Source organism: Capsicum annuum, chromosome 7 (genome assembly GCF_002878395.1).
Source record: "Capsicum annuum cultivar UCD-10X-F1 chromosome 7, UCD10Xv1.1, whole genome shotgun sequence".
NCBI classification, from domain to species: domain Eukaryota; kingdom Viridiplantae; phylum Streptophyta; class Magnoliopsida; order Solanales; family Solanaceae; genus Capsicum; species Capsicum annuum.
This window is the reverse complement of record NC_061117.1, coordinates 219,309,755-219,334,583: the sequence shown is the minus strand read 5'-3', so window position 1 is coordinate 219,334,583 and position 24,829 is coordinate 219,309,755. Positions and strand designations below refer to the sequence as shown.

General features: G+C 37.4%; 2 protein-coding genes across 2 annotated transcripts; one reads left to right on the top strand and one right to left on the bottom strand.

Moving 5' to 3' along the window:
- Nucleotides 1-4,496: 4,496 nt before the first annotated feature.
- LOC107878588 lies at nucleotides 4,497-6,872 on the top strand. Its single transcript, XM_016725632.2, has one exon. It carries the CDS (start codon nucleotides 4,680-4,682, stop codon nucleotides 6,417-6,419), a length of 1,740 nt encoding a protein of 579 aa, XP_016581118.1. The 5' UTR covers nucleotides 4,497-4,679; the 3' UTR covers nucleotides 6,420-6,872.
- Nucleotides 6,873-7,071: 199 nt separating this feature from the next.
- LOC107878589 (polynucleotide 3'-phosphatase ZDP) lies at nucleotides 7,072-17,842 on the bottom strand. Its single transcript, XM_016725634.2, has 12 exons — nucleotides 17,390-17,842; nucleotides 16,597-16,656; nucleotides 16,106-16,162; nucleotides 15,974-16,015; nucleotides 15,389-15,460; nucleotides 14,961-15,017; nucleotides 12,731-12,807; nucleotides 8,722-8,803; nucleotides 8,460-8,576; nucleotides 7,991-8,112; nucleotides 7,826-7,895; nucleotides 7,072-7,322 (listed from the first exon to the last, which is right to left on the bottom strand). The coding sequence occupies exons 1-12, from the start codon at nucleotides 17,699-17,701 to the stop codon at nucleotides 7,269-7,271; spliced, it is 1,122 nt and encodes a 373-aa protein (XP_016581120.1). The 5' UTR covers nucleotides 17,702-17,842; the 3' UTR covers nucleotides 7,072-7,268.
- Between the last annotated feature and the right edge of the window lie 6,987 nt (nucleotides 17,843-24,829).

Genomic DNA, 24,829 nt, shown 5'->3' with positions numbered 1-24,829 from the left:
TATTTACATTTACATATATTATTTGCTTGCACCATATTCAATTTCTTTTTACTTTTAAACTGAATTTTGCATATTGGGAAAATTAGATAAAGTTACTATGAATTCTATACTATAGTTTAGAATTTTGGAAATTATTTTTTTTACCACTAATCAACTAAGGTCTGCATGCGCTTTATTTACTGATGAAGGGAGTACTATTATTGTTATTGCAATCAACTAAGATGTATGGGTGAAATCAACCTAGAGAACAGTGATATCGGTAGAGAAATAGATGCAAGAATTCATCACAACAAAGAATGTAAAATAGCAATGAAAGGCCTCCTCCGAGATAGCAACATTGGAGGCGCACTTTCATATCAAATAAGACTCAATGGATTATCATCAATGACATGACACAAGGAACAAACAAGAGACAAGTTTGTCAGACTGCTCAAGTACATGGACAATGATACAAGATCGACAAGGAGACACAAAACAAACACCAAAATAGTCCACAAGTTCAAAGAATCGAGGACCTCTTTGATGATCACTTTCGAATTCAACAAGAAAACAACAAAACAAGATGAACAATGGTGTTTAACACACCAAACAGCCAGCCCAAACTAGATTAACACACAAGACGAAGAACAACAACAAGAGAATAACTACTTCACGGATTCAACAACACAAACAAAACGGGTACAAGAAAATAAGATAGATAACTTGACATACAATGCATAAACTCTTATGAACCAAAATGTATATTAAACATTAAGATCCAAGGTTTTCATACAAATAACACCAAGTTCTTACGGGACCTCAAGGGAATTGAAATTCCCAAGCAACCACCGTTTCTAAGATTGCTATCAACGCAAGTGATGTCCACACTTGCCCCTTAGTGAGCCCTTACAAAGGGGCGGTTTGGAGTGTGCTTCTTGGACGGTTTTGGAGTGTAGGAGGCTTCCTTGACACTTCAAGACTTGTTCCCTTGGACGTGCAGCCCCACAAGCTGGGGTTTTTACGTTTTGGCTTCCATTACGTCCTCGAGTGCTAAGATGCCTCTTTGACCCGTATCATCCTCCCCTCCTCGGAAAGGATTCGTCCTCGAATCCAAACCTTGCAAAACAATACGAAGGACAAGCAAACACAAGTTCCTCCAGGTATGAGGGTTAGGGTTAGTGTAATCAATCGTAGCATCTTGCCAGGGTGGCTCAAACTTCACATATAACCAAGCATCCCTCTTACCCGAATACACTCCCAAGAAAGAATCAACTAGTCTATCCACATAAGTATGACAAGAAACAAGGAACATTAGTTGTTTATCAAGTGGAAAACATAGACTCTTCTTGGAATAACAAATAAACTTGAAAGCCGAGATAGGAAAGACATACATTTCGTGCACATTCAAGTCATTCCAAAATACATCATCACCGTATTTCAAATTATCACCAGGGTCAAATGGGTGGAGTGTCCATGGGTACGAGTTGGAAACACACTTCCTTACCCCAATACTACTACAATTACGATCAAATGTCCCCTTCTTGATCTACAACAAAAACAACTAGAGGTTCATCCTTAGTCAATCGGCCAATATGTTCAACATCACCATTTTCACACACAAGTTGGTCTTCATGACTTCCATAAGACAATGTACTATCACTCGGCACAATGGCTTCAACACTAGGTGGATCAAATAGTATATCCACAATTTCAAGTTGTATATTATTTCCACAAGATGAAGGAACATTCAGCTCACTTAAAGACAAACTATTATTCACACTTAGTTAGCTATGAGCCTCATTCACTAGAGTGCAAGAGTTAGTTTGATTACCTTGTAGCTCACTTGGAGCATGTCCACTCACGGGAACTTGATTAGGAAGGCTTGGATGCTCTGACAAGTTATCCAACCCCTTGCAAAGAGAGCTTTCCGTTCCTTCCATTTGGCCCATTATTTTTTCCATTCTCTCCATTCGACTACTAAGGTCGTGTTTCATACCCATTATGGCAGCCATCAAATCATTCATGGTCACCTTTTCCAATGCCATAGTACCTAACAAGAGAAATTCTAAAACAAAAATACAAAAAACAACAAACTAGTTAAGGTTAGAAAAGAAAGCATCCTCACAAAACGTCTCAAAACAGTCCGCAAACTCTCAAGCACACACTTTTGATGTTTTCACTCTATTGGCCTCACAAGTGTTGATAACCCGCTTGTACTCTAATGAGGTCACGTGATTCCAATTGTGGCTCGAGGTCAGAGTGGATTCTTATTTGAAACGACACAAAAAGTAATGTACGAACTTGAATAAAAAATATAATACAATTCAAAAACAAGAAAAAGCACAAAAAAAAGCGCTAACACGAAGAACGTACTCAAAAACTAATCTACAACTTAGTAGGTATTTACTAGTTGTCAATTAGTATAAGAGTCAACAAAATTGGAAACCAATAGAAACAAGAAAGTGAAACAAGGAAATCCAATGTTCTTGAGCTCTTTGATGATGTGGCACTTAACTATTGGATGTTGTAATGTTGAAAAATTTTTGTTTCAAGAAACTAGTTGTTCAATTTTATGTGTGGAAGAAGAGAATTTCAGCCAAGGTATGGGGCAAACAAGGTCTAGACTCCTCTTTAAAGATTCATAAATTATTTCACCGACTTGCACTAAATTAGCAAGACAACCTTTTCGGATGTCTTGTCCCCTTTCCCCTTTTGGACAATCCTTGAAAAGTGTTTTTTCTTCTTTTGGTAGTTATACTTTTTAGGATCTTTGATCTTCTTACTACTTTGGTGTTGTCTTGAAAATGATTTCAAGACAAACAAAAAGTCTTCTCTTCTTTATATGGTTTTCAAGATCAACAACAACCTTTTCAACACAACTTCAAGAACACAAGATGAACACCACAACAACAACAACAAAACTGTCCACTTAACACCACCACACACTTGAACTTAGCTCAAGAAATTATACCTTAGACTCAATATGTGTTGAGGAGAAAGAAAACCAATACAAGAAACAAACTAAGACAACAAAATACATCTAGATTTAGAAAACAATTCCGCCAAACACAACAAGAACACCAAATCTATATTTTTTTTTCCTTTTTGATTTTTATTTCACTCTCAAGCCCAAATTGATCTTGGTAGAACAAAATCAAAGATGGCTTTGATACCAAATGATACAAGATCGACAAGGAGACACAAAACAAACACCAAAACAGTCCACAAGTTCAAAGAACCAAGGACCTCTTTAATGACCACTCTCGAATTCAACAAGAAACCAACAAAACAAGATGAACAGTGGTGTTTAACACACCAAATAGCCAGCCCAAACTAGATTAACACACAAGACGAAGAACAACAACAAGAAAATAACAACTCCACGGATTCAACAACACAAAAACAAAATGAGTACAAAAAATAAGATAGATAACTTGACATACAATGCATAAATACTTATGAACCAAAATATATATTAAACATTAAGATCCAAAGTTTTCATACAAATAACACCAAGTTCTTACGAACCTCAAGGGAATTGGAATTCCCAAGCAACCACCGTTTCTAAGATTGTTACAACACAAGTGATGTTCACACTTGCCACAAGGAATCCACCTTGCAAGACACTCTCTTGAGCTCTCAAAATATGTCATCTAAGTCAAAGAGAAATGACCTAATAAGGTTCTATTTATAAGCTAGGTTAACTTATTACAAAAGGACCAAAAGGCCCTTAATGAGCCCTTACAAAGGGGCGGCTTTGGAGTGTGCTTCTTGGACGGTTTTGGAGTGTAGGATGTTTCCTTTACACTTCAAGACTTATTCCCTTGGACGGGCAGCCCCACAAGTTCGGGTATTCACGTCTTGGCTTCCATTACGTCCTCGAGTGCTAAGATGTCTCTTTGACCCATATCAGACAAGCTCGTATGAAGCTGAGAAGTGCATGAATAGTAATCGGCTCCACTAGGTTGATCGTGTAGTAGTATGGCATAGGTTTTGGTACCTTAGGGCTCTAATGACAAATTCTAATTGATGAAGGCCAAATATTATAACCTTTGAATAGTTGCCCCTCTTTACTTTAAAACGCATCCTGACTCCATTTTTTCTCTGATTGAATACAACAACTTACTTGGTCTTCAAGCATTTTACTTATAGTTTGTCTTGCTTTGATAGTGACTCGGATAGTTTGGAGCTAATCTCAAAAATGTGCATCCTTAATCTAGACACACTTAGATTTGTATTCTTTACTTTGTTGCATTTCATTATCACCTAGTAATCAAATTGCTCGTATATTAGACATAAAATAAAGTTAAATCATAATGTGTATGTTTAAGTCACCTACAAATTAACTGTACAAAATTCACGGTAAACATAAAATATGTACTACTCTTTACATTCCTAAATAAGTGATGTTATGCCTATAAAACAATATTTTACTTTGAAACTTGACAAATGATAATTGTCACTTTTTTGATAGTTTCCCTTAACCCCTTCCTCGGAGCTCCCTTCTACTTTGCTCGCTTGATGACTTGAACTTAATTCTTTAAATTAAAAGTGAGAAATATATATCATCCGACCAACACAATTTTGTTCATGTTATCTGCCTTCTTCATTTGTTATCCTATAAATATGCTTAAATAAGCTTTATCCTATAAACCAACACCCCTCACTGTTTCCCCCCATTTTCGACCCAAAAAAAAAAAATGCAGAATCACAACTTATCTATAACTAAACCCCTAAACCCTACCTTCTCCCCTCTACACTCACCATCTCTCACCCAATTCTTTAAACTCCCAGCAATTCGACATCCCTGTAGAACTCCAAACCCTCTGATTATCCGATCCGATAACAGGAGGGATATCCGATCATTTGCGGGCCGAAGCAAAGGGAACTCTGGTGGTGGTGGTGGTGGTCGAATTGAGGGAGGAGCAGAGCTTCGACGACAAGCTAAGCGAAATGCACGTCGCAAAAGCAAGAAATTAGCAGAAAGTTTGTTTTACAGACTTAAGAATCCTCATGGAAATGGAAATTACGCGGATAAGTTCTCCGAAGAAGAGTTACAGATGATTGGTTTAGGGTATGATAGAATGGTTAGGTTTATGGAGAAAGATGACCCGAATCTGAAACACCCGTATGATTGGTATAAGTATGGTCAGTTTGGACCGTATTCGTGGCGTGGGGTGGTTCTAGGAGAGCCCGTACGAGGGCGATTTTCGGATGAAAATGTGTCGATGTTTGGTGAGGTGAAGGATCAAGAAGAGTGGGAGAAGATTGAGCAACATGAAATGGCTCAGGAGTTTCAGGGTAGGTTAGATGCAATGGATAAAAATGTGGGGTTTAGGTATTTTTGGGTTTTTGTTAGGCATCCGAAATGGAGGATATCGGAGTTTCCTTGGGAACAATGGACTTTGGTGTCTGAGGTTGTCGTTGAAGGTGGGAATCAGAGGTTGGATAAGTGGAATTTGATGGGGAGGCTTGGGAATAAAGCGAGGTCGATGATCACACAATGTGCTGCGTGGATGAGACCGGATATTGTGTATGTTCAGAGGCCGGTGTATCAGTGTAGATTTGAGCCGCAAGATGATTTTTTTAAGACGCTAACGCCTTTGCTTGATCCGGGGAGTGAACAAGATTTTTTGTTTGAATTGGTGGATGATAATGGGAGGGTGGAATTTTGTACGTATTTTGGTGGTTTGTGTAAGATTGTTAGAGCGAATCCTAAGGCGTTTGTGGATGATGTGGTAAAAGCGTATGAGAAGTTGAGTGATGAGAAGAAGTCGAAGTGTTTGGGGTTCTTGTTGGATAATCATCCTGTGCCTTTGTTGCATCCTTATACGAAGGAGTGGAAGGCGAAGTTGGAGGAAATGGAGATGGGTTGTGATGCACCGGATGATGATGATTATGGCAGAAATAACAAGGGAGAGACCGAGATTGTGGACTGGATTGAGGACGAGGAGGATGGTGAAGATGACAATGAGGATCAATACGATGTGGATTTGGATGCAGGAGGAGATGAAGATGATGAGCTGGGTATCAAGGAGGATGACGACTCAGGTCAAGAAGAGGATGCTACATTCTGGGATGATGAATTTAAGAAGGCATTGAGTAGCAACGAAGCGATGGAGAAGTTTGCCAAGAAATATATGGAGACGTCTACGAAGTTCTATGAGAAGCATATGAATAAAATGGATGGGAAGGGAAAAGAAGCAAAGGGAGATGATGGAGATGAGTTGGCAATGAGAGGTGTTAGAGCTAAAGTTAGTCCAAAAGAGTGGGAGAATCTTGGATTTGGTCCTTTTAGAAGGAGACTTAAGAAAGGTAAAGCGCCACCTGAATTGTTCATGAGAGCTGCAGTCAGACCATTCACTTACAAGAATCTAGTAAAGGAAATTGTTTTGACCAGACATGCTATACTAGAAGGCGAGATTGGTCAGAAGAAATGAGGTAGTTTCCAGATCCTGCAATGCTAGAAGGCGAGATTGGTCGGAAGAAGTGAGGTAGTTACCAGCTTTTGCAATTGGGTAGGATTATAGATGCAAAGATTTATTGTGCTATACTGCATATCATACTGCAGAAAAAATGTTGTCTCAGGAGCCAAGTTAGTTTCTTGTATAATTTCATTTGAGGGAGAAAGCGGACTCTGCATTCTCATAAAGAAATATTGCTATGTATTGATACCAAAGTGTAGAAGTACTAGTTATTATCTCAAAAAGTGTGGTGCAAATTCACTACGGAATTAATCGTGTCATGTAAATGAAATGTCATTGTAAAGAGTTGGAAATTATGCAAAAGCAAAAAGTTGGATTTGGAGCTAACCCTTTACAAATCCCCACGTCTAAGCTAAACACTGGACTTGTAAAGGGTTAATGAAATACTTAAGCAATTTTTTCTTATTTTTATTATCCCCATGTCAATATACTTCACAATTTTTTTCATCACCAACCACAAAAAATCGAAACTTCAAACCGAATTGTTCGTTTTGTACTATCAAGAAATTGCCAACAACTTTCAGAAAATACAGCTTTTTGTAATTTCGTAGAATAAATAGTTTCATGCAAACTTTCGTCCGTCTCCAAAGCATAAAGGACTGAGGTATTGGATTGCAGAAAATAGAAGATAATTTAAGTTGAGAAGAATCTTACTCCTGCAGAGCAATCAAAGGTAGATAATACAGAGTTATTTACACAATTGTCAACCCCTTTGCAGGGTAAAGAATTCTACGCATGTTCTCTACTACAGCTCAGATTGTTTCTTTCCACTGCAGTAGATGTTACACAACAAAAGGCTCATTGTCAATTTTCCTTCCCAAAGATTTCCTCCGGTACATAAAATTTTAATCCAATGGCCTGCAACCACAAAACAATGGAACACATATTATACTCCGGTTTTTGCATGCATTGAAGGTGTACCATCAAAGACGGAAGAAGGGGAGGGGGGACTAGCACTTCTTTTCCTTTTAGAAAGAAGATAAATCAACTGTGTGCAACTGAGTATTAATTCAAAAACATTATGGTATGGTTAGCCATTTCAAGAGAAAGATAGTTTCTGGACCATATCCAAACACCCTAAATAACAGCAGACAGTGGCAGATGCATCATACAAGTGATAGGGGTGCAATTGAACCCATCATTTTCGTGAGATAATGTAAAAAAAAAACACAAAAATGTCAATAAATATTAATTTTTGAACTCATAATTTCAAATGTGCAAAGGTTTCACAAGCACCATGCATACCAGCAGAGCAGTCAGTCTGAGACAGTTAGGGATGTGACACAAGTTAGCATATAAAGCAAAGTTGAAAACAGCCATGCAACAATAATCATCATCTAATGTCAACAGAATATAGGTACCTGTGCAAATCTAATATCAGCATCACTGTGGTCGCCTTTTCTGCCAGCAGCATCACCGACAAAGAAAGATCTAGTATAACAATAAGCAAAGTTCTATCAGATTTGTCATGAATTAGAAAGTACTAACTTTAAAATTGGGCTATAGACCAAGGAAGAGGAAATAACTCATCCATGTCTATGGGAACACCAGAATTGAACTGTTGTTTCATAATATTCCACATCCCGGTCTTAGGCTTGCGAAAGGGATCTTCTGGCTTGATCTGACTCAAGCCACAAGCAATGAAGACCTGCATAACAGAGATATGAGAACTATTACAATATATTTACAGAGAATTCTAGTAGATTATTTTCTCTCTGCAATTTTCATCACTTCTGAAGGAACCCCCCCCCCCCCCCAATCCCATCCACAATCCATCACAAACAATAAATAAAAGCTAAAAAGAGACTAATCTGAGAGAGCCTTCCTTTTTCCTCATTTCCTCCTCCTCTTCAGGGGGTAGGGGGTTGCAGAAGAATCAGGCACTAATAAGCAACATATCACCTACTTTTTTGAAAGAGAATTAACCTTTTATAACATCTAAGAAGAAACACTAACTAGATTAAAAAATTTAGACACGCAAACAGATCCAACCACCTGAATTGGAACACCAACAACTTTAATAAATTGTTCAAGTCGTCCAATTTTTGAGTCTACAGCTGCCTGCCTACTTTTCTTCCAGCGCTCAATGTTGGATTCATTAGTAAAAATCACCTGCATGCATTAATAAAAATAAGATGGCTGATTTGCAGATAACGCGACGAACTTGTCAAACAAACTTCAAATCCTCCAAGTGACTTAATAAACTGCAGCATATGAATTAAACATGTTATTAAGACACTAGAAAAAGGATGCCCACTAGCTTATAGCCATCAAAGTACAAGCTCTGCAGCTTCGCTGGGATTGAAGGATACATCAGAGACCACGCATCTGCACCAACTCTGAGAAAAATGGAACTCCGTCAGATCAAAAAGAGAAGTTTGACTTTAAAAACATTTATTTAACTTCAGAATATTTAAAAATACCTATCCAAGTCCAGAATATTTAAAAATACCCGATGTGATTTCAATAGGCACATCGGGTCTTTGCCGTTAGGGTACGATGATGTGCATGGAGGCTTTGGGTTCGGGGTTAGGAATGCTGAGGGAGCTACTCTTTCGAATTTTGCGAGGGCCTTTGGGTTGGTGGTAGTGAATTCCAGCTTTCCGAAGAAGAGCATTTGGTCACTTTCCGCAGTAAGATAGCCAAGACTCAGATCGACTTTTTGCTGCTTAGGAATGGGGATAGAGCTTTGTGTAAGGATTGTAAGGTAATCCCGAGTGAGAACCTTGCGACCCAGCATAGACTAGACTACTGGTGATGGACTTGGTTATCCAAAAAGGCAGGATGAGGCGGGGTGGGAAGGGTCGGCCTACTGTTAGGTGGGGCAGCCAGACTCCGGTTAATGCTTTGGAGATTGGGGCGAAGATGGAGGGGATAGGAGTGTGGGAGTACAGAGGGGACGTGGATAGTATGTGGGATAGGGCTGCTGGTTACATCAGGGCGAGAGGTGCTGGGTGTTTCGAGGGGCAGTTCTGGCCGGTATCGGGGGGATTGGTGGTGAAATGAGGAGGTTAAGAAGAAGGTCGAGACGAAGAAGGCAGCTTACATTAAGTTGATTGAGAATAAGGATGAAGAAGAGAAGCGGGTGAGTAGAGAGGAGTACAAGTTACCAAAAAAGGAGGCTAAGTTAGCAGTCATGGCTGCTAAGACAACAACTTTTGAAAGTTTGTATAAGGGGTTAGAGGAGAAAGGCGAGGAGAAGAGGATGTTTAGACTTGCCAAGGTTAGGCAGCGGAAGGGTCGTGATCTCGACCAGGTGAAATGCATTAAGGGGGAAGATGGCTGAGTTTTGGTGGAGGACAACCTCATTAAGAAAAGATGGCAGTCCTATTTTCATAGGCACTTGAATGATGAGGGGATAGAGGTGTTGTATTAGGGAAGTTGGAGCATTCCGAGGAGGGTCGCGACTTTGATTTTTGTCAGCGTTTTAAGATAGATGAGGTCAGTGAAGCCATTCGCAAGATGCAGAGAGGCAGGGCGATAGGGCTCGACGAGATACCGGTAGATTTTTTAAAGTTCTCTGGCGGGTCAGGGTTGAAGTGGCTGACCAACTTATTTAACAATTTTTTCAAGTCAACAAAGATGTCCGAGGCGTGGAGATAGAGCACGATGATCCCTGTTTATAAGAACAAGGATGACATTCAAAGTTGCAACAACTATCGGGGTATTAAGTTGTTGAGTCACACGATGAAGATTTAGGAGAGGGTGGTGAAGCGGAGGTTGAGGAAAATTGTGTCTATCTCAGAGAATCAGTTTGGTTTTATGCCTGGTCACTCCACGACTGAGGCAATTCACCTTGTGCAGAGACTGACAGAGCAGTATAGAAAGAGGAAGAGGGATCATCACTTGGTGTTTATTGACTTGGAAAAGGCGTATGACAAGGTCCCTAGGGAGGTTCTTTGGAGATGCATGGAGGCGAGAGGAGTTCCGGTGGCGTACATCAGAGCGATTAAGGACATGTATGAGGGGGCGAAGACTCGGGTAAGGATAGTGGGAGGAGATTCTGAGCATTTCCCGGTCTTGACAGGGTTGCACCAGGGATCAACTCTTAGTCCGTTTTTATTCGCTTTGGTGATGGATGTGTTGACGCGAAAAATACAATGTGAGGTGCCTTGGTGTATGCTTTTCGCAGATGATATAGTTTTGATTGATGAGTCACGACAAGGGGTTAATGATAAACTGGAGGTTTGGAGGCAAGCCCTGGAGTCTAAAGGTTTCAGATTGAGTAGGACCAAGACGGAGTACTTGGAGTGCAAGTTTAGTGACTCGAGGCAAGAGCAAAAGGTGTTAGTGAAGTTGGATTCCCAAACGGTTTGTAAGAGGGAGAGTTTTAAGTATCTCGGGTCTACGTTTCAGGGAAACGGAGAGATAGATGAGGATGTCTCCCACCGTATTGGGGCTGGTAAGTTAAAATGAAGGCTCGCTTTAGGAATTCTACGCGATAAGAAGGTGCCCCTCAAGCTGAAAGGCAAATTCTTTAGAGTTGCAGTCCGGCCTGCTATGTTGTATGGAGCGGAGTGTTGGCCGATTAAGAATTCTCATATCCAAAAGCTGAAGGTGGCGGAAATGAGGATGTTGCGTTGGATGTGTGGATTCACTAGGGTTGACAAGGTTAGGAATGATATTATTCGGAAGAAGGTGGGAGTGGTGTCAATGGAGGAAAAGATGCGGGATGTGAGGTTGAGATGGTTTGGTCATGTGATGAGGAGGGGCACAGATGCCCCAGTTCATAGGTGTGAGCGGTTGGCTTTGGATGACTTCAAGCGGGGTAGAGGTAAGCCGAAGAATTACAGTTGACTGAGGACATAACCCTGGATAGGAAGATATGGAGGAATAGCATTAGGATAGAGGGTTAAGGGTGTGGTTAAGGCGTTGTCAATATTTAGGTGGACTTTGGGGTCTTGTGTTTGGCAACGTACAGTTTTCTGTGGATGTCGTACCGTTGTTATTTTATTGTGTTCTAGGATTTTCATGCTTTTGTATCTGTCTTCTAACTTGAGCTGGGGGTCTATCGGAAACAGCCTCTCTACCTCTTTAGAGGTAGTGGTATGGACTGCGTACACTCTACCCTCCCCAGACCCCACTATGTGGGAATATACTGGGTATGTTGTTGTTGTTGTACTCTAATTCCAGAATGTTTATGGCATTGGTATACAGTCCACACCAAAAACTCTATCTATCTCTCTCTCTCTCTCACACACACAGAGGATGTTAAACTTAGTATTCACCAGACACGAAGTATTTTTCTTTTTGAAAAGTCACCGAGACACTAAATGATGTAAAGAAAGTGTTATGTGTTTGGTGTAAATAGAACTATTGAAGAAATAAGTGCATCTCCGAGTCCCTTTTTTTGTTTTAACATACACCTAACAGTTTAAAAAGGGAAATGGAAGACATGGAGAAATTCCTCACTGAAATCTATAGTTATGAGATTTTGGATGGAAGATGCCAAAATGCTATGGCTACTACGAAAAGGTCTTCCTACATAAATCATTTAGAAAACCAAAGATCCAAAGAAATCAATTTGTCACAAAAAGTCGCAAGTTGACATGCACTCTCATAGTTACAACTTGAGAAAGAAAGGTAGGCCAAAAAATGAAGGGAAACACAAATAACCCTTTTGCATTGTGATTTGTCTACTTTATAGAATTTTATTTATTCGTATTGTAATTACTTGAGTGCTTCCAAAAAGGGCGAATGAGAACTTAACAACTTGGAGGAAAGCAACACCAGGAAGAGATAATGAATCAAGGAAGTAGTGCCTTCGTGCCTTCACATATATTCTGGATGACTTAAAGAAAAAAAACTAGATCAATTAAGAAGGAGCTGAAAAGCCCTAGTGGAGAATTAAGGGATCTTTTTTTGGTTATTTTGGGGTAAGACTACCCGTATGTACAGATAGTTGGATGTATATCTAGGACGCTTCATTGTAACACAGCCACCACTTTGGGGCAAATAACAATTGTTTAGACTTATTTAAAACATGACGATTCTTTTCTATTAAATCCTGTGATTTTATACATTATAGAGTTAGTTTAAGCTCAAGTCACCTAAGTTACGCAGACGCTTCATTTTGATACCGCACCCATGTCGGATTCTTCAAAAATACACTAATTTTGGCGAATCCGACACGCATCCATTGACATTTTTGATGAGTCCACACAACATAGCCAGTCACACATTATTTTAGTTGCAAGGATTATCATATACACACTCTCATCTCAAGAAGAGTTTTAGATAATATGAAACACAGGAAGAAACCATACCTTCTCACAGATGTATTTGCAAGACAACCATCAAAATCAAAGGCAGCAATTTTACTTGAAGCATGAAGCCCCTCATCCTAAAAACCGAAAGATGTACATTAGGTAAAATGCAAGATCTTTTAAAAATCACATGCCCAACCAGTGCTAGAATAATAGCCTCCATGCCATGCATCTGGCTCTTCATCTGATACTATTCCATCCCATCAGAGGTCATACAATTTAGACTAGCACTATAATTAAAAGAATTATGAATGGATTATTATATCATTATTGGCTTGTATCTGATACTGTTCTATCCAATTAAAGGCCATACAATTTAGACTAGCACAATAATTAAAAGAAGTATGAATGGATTATTATATCATCATAGGAAAAGGCTCCAACTGTGAGAAAAAGCTCACCTTTGCTATCCGTTTAAAGTTTGGTTCATTCATGCCATTGTTGTTACAAAAAAGGCTCATTCATAGCATTTTTTTAACAGACTAGTTTGGTGGTTTTTGGCAAAACCATTTTGTAAACGTGGTCAACAATGATTCATCCACGTCATTAATTAAATGAGGCAAAAAAAATTGAAGGGAAAAGGCTCAAATATGCCATTGAACTATCAGAAATGACTCATTTATGCCATTAGTTAAAAGTTCCGCTCATTCGTGTCATCGCTGTTATAACATCAGCTCATCCATGCGATTACTTTTTAACGGTGGATTTTCAAAAATAGCTTTGCCATGTGGCCTTTTATTAGAGGTACAAGTCATTAATTAAAATAAATCAATATTAATTTCAAAATATCTTAGACCCATTAAAAAAAACCGATCCATTTAACATAACCCGACCCACATCCATTAAAGTATTTTTTTTTTCTACAACAACTATTTTTCTGATCAGAAAAAATAGTGAGTAGTGTATATCCTTAGGCCGTTTCTTGTTGATTCTAAATCATTATAAATGTTACGCTTAATAGAAGCCCCAAAAGTTCTATCCTACAGTAACTGATTAGTTGTAATTCTAGTGACTCCAATATATACTCCGAAGTTGTAAGAAAAGAAACCAATGAATGATTGGGGCAAGTAAGAAAAAGGAGGCGTACCAATAGAACTTTCTCCATTCTCCCATCACGAATCAAGGGAACATACATTGTTGAACAATCATTTTCAAATAACGGCTTAAAAGAAGTCCCCTATCCCAATTATTACGCCATTTATATGGGATAACTTATTCCATCATTATGGTATAACCAATGGAACAAATAATCCGGATACTAACTAATTTCAGATATTTTGAAATTAATATAGATTAATTTTAATTAATGACATGGACCTCTAATAAAAGGCCACATGACAAAACTGTTTTTGAAAACCCAACGTCAAAAAGTAATCGCATGGATGAGCTGGTTTTATAAGGCGATGACACGAATGAGCCGAACTTTTAACTAATGGCATAAATGAGTCATTTCTGATAGTTCAATGACATATTTGAGTCTTTTCTCTTATTTTAATTAATGACATGGACCTCTACTAAAAGGCCACATGGCAAAGCTGTTTTAGAAACCCACCGTTAAAAAATAATGGCATGGATGAGCTGATTTTGTAACGATGATGGCATGAACGAGGCAAACTTTTAACTTTTAACTGATGGCATAAATGAGTCATTTTTTATAGTTCAATGGCATATTTGAGCCTTTTCCCTATCATCATTGAGTCATTGACCAAGTAGTAGTTAAAATAAAAATTCGAAGAATGAAAAGGTTCAACAATATGTCAAAAAGATGTCACATAAAATTGGAGAAGGAAAACTTTTAAGTGTAGAATGAGAGTGATGTCAGAAATTTGCAGCTGTTGAGATAAAGAAGAATAAAAGGGCAGCCCAGTGCACTAAAGCTACCGCTATGCGCGATGTCCGAGGAAGGGCCCCACCACAAGGGTGTATCGCACGCAGCCTTACCTTGCATTTCGGCCAGAGGCTGTTTCCAAGGCTTGAACCTGTGACTTCCTAGTCACATGGCAATAACTTTACCAGTTACTCCAAGGCTCCCCTTCAGATAAAGAAGAATACACTTACATATTAGGATCCTACAAAGAGAGTATCTTGAATACCTAATCAACAACACCCTGGCCCACTACCCCACTACAGAAAAATGCTATCTTCATGTACTCAATCGAAAACCTCATACAACTTGAGTGTCAACATTTTCGTCAAATAGTTAATAAAGTATAAACTCGATAAGCCTAACCTGCTCAAGATATATAAGCGTCTGAAACGCCCTCCATTTTGGTAATAATGTAGCATCCTGAGAAGAGAAATAGCTCTCCATTAAAACAAATTGCCAAATATCTGATCGGTGGCCTTTTTTTTTCACAAATATAAAACCGCAGCAAGAAATAACTGGTAGCATGGAAGCAAAAAAGACAATTCATTTTCATATCTTCAAAATGAGGGGGAAAGGGGTGAGTTAATTAGCTAATAGCTAAACCAGGACGCAGCTATTTGTAAAAATGTTGCCGTTAAAATGCCATCCTATGACAAATCAAAACCCATAAAGAAAAATAATAGTAACAGGTTACAAACGCTTTCCCGGTTCTAACATTTCCATTCAATTTTTGCTGCTCTAGGATGTAGGTAGCCGGGATTACTGATTTTGACATATGCTAGATATCGTACCTTATACGTGTCCGTTGCATCACAAATCGAGAAGGCTATCTCCAACACAGGTTCCTCTTCAGTGGCAGACAGCTAAAAGAGTTTTGCCATGCAAGACATGCTTAGAGAGTCAGTCAACTAAAACGAAAAGGAGACAAACATAAAGAGATGCTACAAGAACAGGGGACCACACTGCTTAACTTAATTGTGCAGACTAATCAATGAAGTCATCTTTCATTTCAAGACTTAATCAGTGTTAATCAGAGGTTTAAGTAGATCTTGTTTCCAACTTCAGTGCAGGATACCAAAAATGAGAAGTACAGACAATTGTTCTGATCAAGTAAAGCCTAAAGGCTTCAACGACCTTGTAAGGGAAGATGACAACCATCTCTCTGTTGCATGAACAAAGACAATTTTAGCTGCAGAATATTTGCATTCTGGACTGGCTAGATGAATTGTGCATGCAATTAAGGTTTTACCTGACAAGTGCCAGCATTAACTGGTTTACCATTGGATACAAAATAAATTCAAGCTGTGGCTTCTAGTTTCCTTTTACTCGTAAAAACGCATCTGTTAGAAGCTTCAAGTGGAAACTGCAATATTTACCTTTAGTCTCTTTTGCTTGCTTAGTTCGTGCTCCGAGTCTTCCTTCTCATATGTTCACAATCCAAATGGAGGAAATTAGTGAGATATAATAAGTTAATAGCAAAAAACAGATTCACTAGCTCTTAACTTTACCTGTGCACAAGTCTCCTTTTGTTTTCTGTCAATCTTGTCTGAGTCGGCATCGGAAACCTGTGAATTAATAGTTTCATTGTCAGCACAAGTGAAGTTCCAATAAACTGACTACTCGACAGGGTACCTCAGCTTTAACACTCACATAATAATAGTATAAAATTGGGAAAAATTAGTCCAGCAAAGCTTCAAACTTCAGGAAGTAAAAGCAAGAGGTGAAAAAGTTGGCAACTCAGTCTGTGACAACATAAGTTGAAACGTCTCTCATTTAAAGAACACTAGAACAGGATATTGAAGTACAACTTGTCCAAACTCATGTTCTTGAGATTTTAAGTAGGGGGGATTCTAAGTGGAATCAATTTTAGCCTTGTTGAAATTTGGAAACAGTACTTTGAGGTATTAACAAAGTAAGATGCTACCTATGCTACCATAACAAGCGCGTTATACTTGCATTACAAATGCCTAAGGAATTTAAACACTAAAGAAGACTGCACCTTCTGCAAAGCTGGAATCTCTTTGTTAATCAATTTCTCCAATGTTTCTTTATCTTTGCTCTGCATAAAATGAGAAAGACAAGCTTAGCTGCAATAAAGTATATTATAATTTTTTCAGATAAATAATAGAGTTAATGATCAAAAAAAAGAAAAAAAAGTGTTCCAATTTTTCGAACTATCACGTGTGCAAATTTCTTATCTGAACTATCACAACTACTTATCAAAATATACCTCAGCTATCATAATTCATGTAGGAAACGGGAACAATTGATAATTGAGGTGTGTTTTAATAAACAATTGATGATAGTTCAGATAGGAAACTCACACCTAATAGTTCATGTATGAAACTCGATAAATCAGGATACTTGAGATGTGTTTTTGACCATTCAAATTGCACATGCAAATTGCAAATTGTGCTTACAATTAGTCCAAATTTCCTGCCTGAAACATACCTAAAGTATCTCATTTTCTTCGAATGCCATACCTGAACTATAACGCTTGCAAATTTCCTACCCGAACTATCACCAACTATTTCTCAAAACAAACCTCAACTACCAGTTCTCCCCTTTTCCTGCCTGAAATATCACCATCGTTCAAGTAGGGAACGGGAACAAATCATAGTTGAGGTCTATTTTACAAAGAGCACACCTGATAATTCGAACATAAAACTCAAAAACTGAGATACTTCAGATACGAAACTCGCACAACTTGTAACTCGAATACATGAAATACTCCGCATGCAAATTGCAAAAGGAGCTTAAATTTAGTCCAAATTCTAGAAACATATATATACCTCGAGCAATGAGAATCCAGTGACATTTTCCACAGAGGAAACAAAATCAGAACTAAACGGAAAACAATCGAGATGATGCCATTTCGTTTGGTCAAAACCTTGAGGATGTTTCGACACTAATCCAAGCCTCACCGATTTCGCCGGAATCTTTTCGTCGCATTTCTTACATGCCGATCGACCGGATTTCGCGTACTCTACTGTGATTTTTGTAGAAGAAGCCATTGGAGAATTGAATAGTAGCGCAAATCTAGGGTTTAAATTGTTGGGTTTGAATGGAATTTTGAAGAAGCTGGAGGTGATTATGGTTAGCATTTATTAAGAGTGTAAATAGTGGAGATTTTAGGGATTCTTTTTCCCGCCATTGATGACAGCGTTTGGCTCCAATTCCCAACTTATCATAAGTTTTGCGTGAGAGACATTTAAGGCTTTGGGAGTGTGCGCGTGAGAGTTAACGCTTTGGGTGTGTTTGCGTTAGAGACATTTAGTAGTAGCTGTTTGACAATTACTTTTTTCTTCCGAGTTGAAATTGGAGTTGGAGATGAAGTTGGAGTTGGAGTTGAACATTTCTTTTTAAATTATTTTTTTTTTTAACTTTTGAAAAATATTTTTTAAATATAACTTTATGCTCTCAACTTTTAAAAATTATCAAAATCACTCAACAACTAATTTACCTACTAACATACAACCAAATGTTGAGAAAATAATTCATGTTTTCAATTGATAAAATAATTAACAACAAATTAATTATTATGATTGTTATTCTTCTAAAATTTGAATAAAAATATTACAAGCACGAGTTAAATAAGTTTATCTAACCATAATCGATTGAATAGAGTAAATATATTTTGATAAATATGATTGATAGATATAAATATATTTTATATATTCTTAAATTTGTTGATAAAATTTTTTAATTACTTTCACTTGAATTAATTATTTTATTGAATTTGATCTTTTTTTAAAAATTTACGAATGAATTATTTCTGAATAGATTAGCGCTAATTTTTTGTTTTTTCTTTATTGATAATATTGATTTTCCTTGAATATTATTGTATCGTAAATATGGATCGGTACGTTATGTTTGATATGCGACTTTATTGACCACGTTTTAATAATTTATTAAAATCATAATAGCCATTATATGACATATACTAGAAAATTAGAATGGCAAGAAAAAAATATTAAATTTCTCACTTTTAAATAACATAATGTATTAGGTCTTATATTTCTATAATATAGTTCATTCAAAATAAAGTTGATATATTTCCGCCGTAGATTGTCATTTATTATTTTTTACTTCACGTTAGAAGATTTTAGTTAAAAGAAGAAGAAGAGATTAGAATATCTGTAACAATTAAAAATGATGTTGTACCATAGAAAATAAATAATATTTTTTTTCTTGGTGGTTGGTTGTAGTTATAAGAGGTGTTTGTGTAAAAATTTAAAGATTGAGTTATATATAATAACAATAAAAGTTGAAAATGGGAGTAAAAAATTGTGAAAATAACAAAAAGTTGTTTTCACTTTTTGGAATCCAACTCTGGGATAATTTTTTGAATTTTCATGGCCAAACACCACAATTTTTGAAAAAATAAAAAAAGTGAAAAAAAATCCAGAAAAAAGGGAAAAAATTTTATGGTCAAACGGGCCCTTAAGACATGGAAAATATTTTGTAGTATTTCGTTGGAAAAACATATTTTTCAGAAAATATATTTTAGTTTTTAGTTAAATAGTAAAAATATATTTTAGAAAATTATTTTTGACCTTAAAAAATACTTTTTTCCGAGTGTGTTCGATATGAAGGAGGAAAAATATTTTCTAAAAAAAATAAGTTATTTCTTATGCATATTCTTGTGTTCGTTATGTGAATTGGGTAAGTATATATTTTCTAAAACTATTTGTATATGTTTAACAAAAATAATGAGAACCGATAGGATAAGAAGGGTGGGATAAGGAAAAATTTTCAATTTTTTTAAAAAAGCAAATTAATAAAAATATTTTTTGGGGGGAGAGGGTTGGTAGGTGGGGGTTAAGGTTGTCGAAATAGGTAGTAAGGACAGGATAAGAAAAAAAATTGATTTTTATTAAAAATAAATTATTATTATTTTTTGGATGGGGGAGGGGGCTAATAGGTGGTGGGAGAGGGGTAGGGGGGAGGGTGGGTAAGAAAAAAAATAATTTTTTGTGTTGGGGGGGGGGGGGGGGAGGTTGGCTGTAACTACGCTACAAATTTATTTTATAAATTTATCCTATTTTAACCAATCTCGTAATTTTTAGACACCATTTTATAGTAATGGGCCAAATTGATATTTTTTTAACTCTTAAGACCTATGCATAAGAATAAATTTTAAGTAGGAAGAGTTGACAATATCTATATCTATATCTATAATCTATAATATATTAAAAGTGTGAAGAACCTTGGAAAAGTGATTTGAACTTTTTGTCCTTCATTAAAACACATTTCTTTAGACAAAATTGTCTTTTCACTATTTTTTAAATTTATTATTTAATTATTTTTTATTATATTAATTAGACTTCCTAAAATATATGGGACTCCAAAAATATATGGTGAGAGAATTAATTAAAAATTTCCTTTCTACTAGACTTTCTAAAATATATGGTAGGAGAATTAATTAATATTTTTCTTTTTACTATTCAATTAGAAAAATACTTCTAAAATAGGACTTTATTAAAGAAATATTTCTATAAATATTGAGATGTATATTAAACTAGAGAACAAACCGATTTGCCTATTGGGAGAATATGATTGATGTTCATCTAACTTGATTCGATTGCATGCCTAGATTGGTAGATGTTTGATTTTCTAACCCTCAATTTCTTCATTGTATTTGTCAGCATACTACTGAAAGATGGTAAATGTTATGTTATTATGCAGACCTCTAAGTTATAGTTAACTATAAATATATTTATTTTTTGTAATCTACTCATAATTTGGAATTAGGAAAATTGAGGTTTAGGTTTAGGACTTTTAGAGTAAGAATTTATAAATGAGTATCTTTAGATTCGTACTCTTATATAGATTATATATTTGAACAAATTTTGATCGTTTAGAGACCTTTGTGGAAGGGCAAATTTGTTAATTGACGTTTGGGGCTTCTCTCGAGGCAAGTTGAGACTTTTCTTAGATTCTTTTTCAAAGTGTTTATTTGTTAGTTTTGTATAATGGGAGTAATGGAAAATGGGGGTCCCGTATAGGTGATTGTGACGAGTATCTATGGGGCTAGTGGTGTTGTTTGAAGGGATAAAATAAGTTAATTATATGTTTTGAATTATGTTTCCCTATTTGCTAGCTCGATGGACTGATTGTTATGGTAAATAAATTATTGAAAAAGCTAGCTATTGAGAATACTCTCACTTGTATATTTGAGTTGACTTTGAAATTGATTTCTGATCTGGTTTAAGACACGAAGTGCTTTGCTTGACTTTATTGATGATTTGGGGTCGGAGTTGCACATCATGCATTGCATTTCACATGAAACCGGAGTGCACGCCAACACAATATTATATATATATTTATTGAGATCGGAGTGCACGCCTGCACAGTATATTTATTGGGATCAGAGTGCAAGCCTATACATTATATTTATTAGGATCAGAGTGCACACTTAAACAATAAATTTATTGGGATCGAAGTACATGCCTGCATAATATACTTATTAGGATCGGAGTGCACGCCTGCATAATATATTTATTTAGATCGGAGTGCACACCTGCACAGTATATGTATCTTTATCACATTACATTAATTCATTCTGTTCAGATTGGCTAAGGTGCATTTGTTGACCTTGTACTTATTGTATATGTTTTACTTGTTTCACTGGATTGAGAACTTCGTGGATTGTCTTATGATATCATTATGACTGTTAAACTTGACTTTTGAGTTAGATTAGGGTGGCTTTCCTGAGTGCAGATTGCATGTTTGTTTTGGATAATTGATGTAGTGTCACTCGTCACTTCTTTGAATTAGGGTCGATCGACAATGCTTGTTAAGTACACGTAGTTCTGTACTCACCCTTGCTTTTTCTGCACCTTACGTGCAAGTACAGATCCGAGGACCTCCAGATATTGACTCCCGTGGTTTCTTCTTTGCTAGCATCATTGGAGATTTGAGGTAGCTACTATTGGCTTTAAAAACTACAGAAATCTCCTTCAACCCCATTTTTATGCATTTTTTCGCATTTTGGGATACTCAAACTCTCTCTGATTTTGCATTTTGTGGCTTGTATTAGTGACTTTTAGACTTGAGATTATCTATGCTTTAAATTTACTAGCCTATTAATCTACTTAAGAGATGGATTGGTTATGTTCTTATTGTCTTCCGCTTATATGAGTTTGGATGTTGTTCTTGAAATGGGTATCTGGCTTACCTATCACGGAGGATGGGATAGGTGTCATCACGGTCCCAAATTTGGGCCATGACAGAGGGTATCAGAGCCTCAGGTTCATTGGTCTCACTAATACAAGTCGAGTCTAGTAAAGTCTCGTGGATCAGTACAGAGATGTTTGTTACTTATCTTCGAGAGGCTATAGGAGTTTAGGAAACATTCATTTTATTCTCTCTCTTATCGTGCAATATTAATCTTTTAACTTTAAATGCTGAAATTCTTATCTTATTTTCTCATAAATGGTAAGGACTCGTGCACCTCGAGATCGTGGTTAGAAGCCCTCATTAGCCCCCGAGCCGATTACTTGATGGGGGATACCTGGATGGGGTAGAAGATGCGGTAGAGGCAGAGATCGTGGTAGAGAGAGAGCTCGAGGAGCTGCTCAGGTTCCTGGTAGGGCAAGGTCTTTTGAGGTTAAGTTTGAGGCAGGTGATGATGGTGTTCAGGTTTAGCTGATGATGTGGGCCTAAGTCAGGCACCACCAGGGTTTGTTGTTGCATCACTTCTTTAGAATACCTTGGATAAAATATTGGGTGTTTTGGAGATTATAGTTCAGGAGGGCGTATCACTTGGTACTCCGCAGGTTTCACTTGTTAGGGTGGGGACGCAGACCCCAGATAAACAGCCTATTTGATTTATTAGGGTCCATGGTTCAGCCAGCACCGAGGTATAATGGTATGCCTTTACTAGGGGTTGGAGCTACCGGTGGAGTTATGGCAGTTATGTCTGATGAGGAGCAGCAATAGTTTGAGAGGTTTAGGAAGATGGACCCACCATAGTTTCAAGATGATCTGCGTGAGGATGCCTATGAGTTTCTGGTCAGTTGCCACAAGAAACTTCAGAGTGTGGGATTGGTTGACTCCCATTGGGTTACTTATACTGCCTTACAAATGCGTGGTCCTGCCAAGCAATGGTGGCGCTCTTATATTGACACCAGGCCAGTAGCTTCTCCACTGATGACTAGGGCTGTGCAAAAACCGAACCGACCGATAAACTAAACCGATAAAAATGTTATTGGGTTATTGGTATTGGGTTATCGGGTTAACGATCTTTATTGATTTTATAAGAAATTTTATTGGGTAAACGGTTCGGTATCGGTTTTAGCTTATTGGGTTATCGGTTAAACCGATAATCCAATAAGGATATACTAAGTTATTGTTTTATCCCTATTTATGTTATATATTTAAATATCTCTCTATATATAGAGAGAGAGATATGTGCATGTATATAGATTATATGCACTACTAATTCATAATTCAGTGATTCACAAAGTATTAACCTAATCAGGGCAACAAAGACACAATATAAAGTTCGGCTATTATAGTAATAAAAAGCTTGAAGCATTTATAGGTTCCAACAATTAGGATTCAATTTTTTTCCTAACTAACATTCAGTTCAGGTTTGAAAATTCTTGTAAACTAAAATGCATTGCGTAGGTTTTGGCGGTAATTAAGATTTTATTTTTTTATGTTAGTTGTTACTATTTCTATTTTATAAGCATTTTCTTATTGGTTAAATCGAAAACTGAACCGTTAAGGACCAAAAATCGATAAACCGAAACTGATAAAAAAATATCTTATTGGTTGGTTATTGGTTTTACATATTTAAAAACCGAAAACCGATAAACCGAACTAATAACATGTAAAACCAAACCGAACCGACCGATGCACACCTCTACTGATGACTTGGGCTATATTTGCACAAGCCTTCCTTGATAGATTCGCTTCTCGTAGCTTGAAGGAGGAGCGTAGGCATCAGTTTGAGAATTTAACGCAGGAGGGCATTTCTGTGGCTGAGTACGAGAGACTATTTTATGCCTTAGCCCGTTATGCTATGGTGATCTTATCAGACGAGGTTGAGATGATCAGAAGGTTTATGAGGGGTTTGACACTTAGGATCAGAGAGTTCTTGTTTGTTGTAGCCCAATTTGGGGCTTCTCTTTTGAGGGTAGTTGAATCGACAAAGGAGTTTGAGTTAATGCATCGTCAGGAGTATGGGGATTTGAGGGACAATAGGTCCCGTACTTCAGGTCGATTCAGTAGTACCTCATCTGGAGGTAGGGGTTCTTCCAGAAGAGATTTTCGCCCTCAACATGGTAAGCCAGTTCAGGCAGTGATGAAGACAACAGAGGGTGGATATTCAGGTTGGAGTTCTTATGGTTCGGGACAGGATTCATCTCAGCGGTTTTCAGGTCGTGGTGGCCATACTGAATATTCAGGTCCTTCTCGATAGTTGATGGCTCCTAAGTCTTGTTATAAGTATGGTAGTCCAGATTATCTTCAGAGATATTATCCAGTATACAGGAAGAGGTGTCCACAACAGAGTTATCAAGCCCTTATTAAAGTAGCAGCGCCCCCAGTTAAGGGTAGAGGCAGATCTCAGGGAGGTACATGTTTACCACCAGCTGGTAGGGGAGGTGGTAGAGGAGTGACTCCAGTGAGAGAGGATAGAGCTCACTATTATGCCTTTCCAGAAAAGCCCGAGGCAGAGTCTTCTGATGCAGTCATTACAGGCATCGTCTTTGTTTATCATTGACCTGCTTCGGTATTATTTGATCCTTGTTCTTCTTTCTCCTATAAGTCTGCATACTTCGCTTCCAGCTTTGATATGATTTATGAGTCCATAACTATGCATATTCGTGTTTCTACTCTAGTAAGTAATTCCTTAGTAGTGGATCGGGTATACCGATCCTACATTATTTCTATTTTGGGGTGTGATACCCGGGTAGATTTGATTATCCTGTATATAGTTGACTTTGACGTAATTTTAGGCATGAATTGGCTTTTTCCTTATCATGTTATCTTGGACTGTCATGCCAAGACAACTACTTTAGCTATGCCTGATCTCCCAAGATTAGAGCGGAGCAATGTTTGGAGTTCGTATCCTAAGAAGGTGATTTCATTCATTCAGGCTCATTGGTTAGTTGAGAAGGGTTGTCTATTATATTTGGATTATGTTTGTGATACCGATACCGATACACCTTCTTTAGAGTCAGTGGAGGTGGTTAGAGAGTTCATAAATGTATTTTCTACTG

Coding starts and splice junctions, on each gene's coding strand:
- LOC107878588 (XM_016725632.2), top strand. CDS start 4,680: ATGCAGAATCACAACTTATCTATAACTAAACCCCTAAACCCTACCTTC.
- LOC107878589 (XM_016725634.2), bottom strand. CDS start 17,701: ATGCTAACCATAATCACCTCCAGCTTCTTCAAAATTCCATTCAAACCC. Junction 15,461..15,973: donor GCAAGCAAAAGAGACTAAAG/GTAAATATTGCA, acceptor AAACTCTTTTAG/CTGTCTGCCACTGAAGAGGA. Junction 15,018..15,388: donor ATGCAACGGACACGTATAAG/GTACGATATCTA, acceptor TTCTCTTCTCAG/GATGCTACATTATTACCAAA.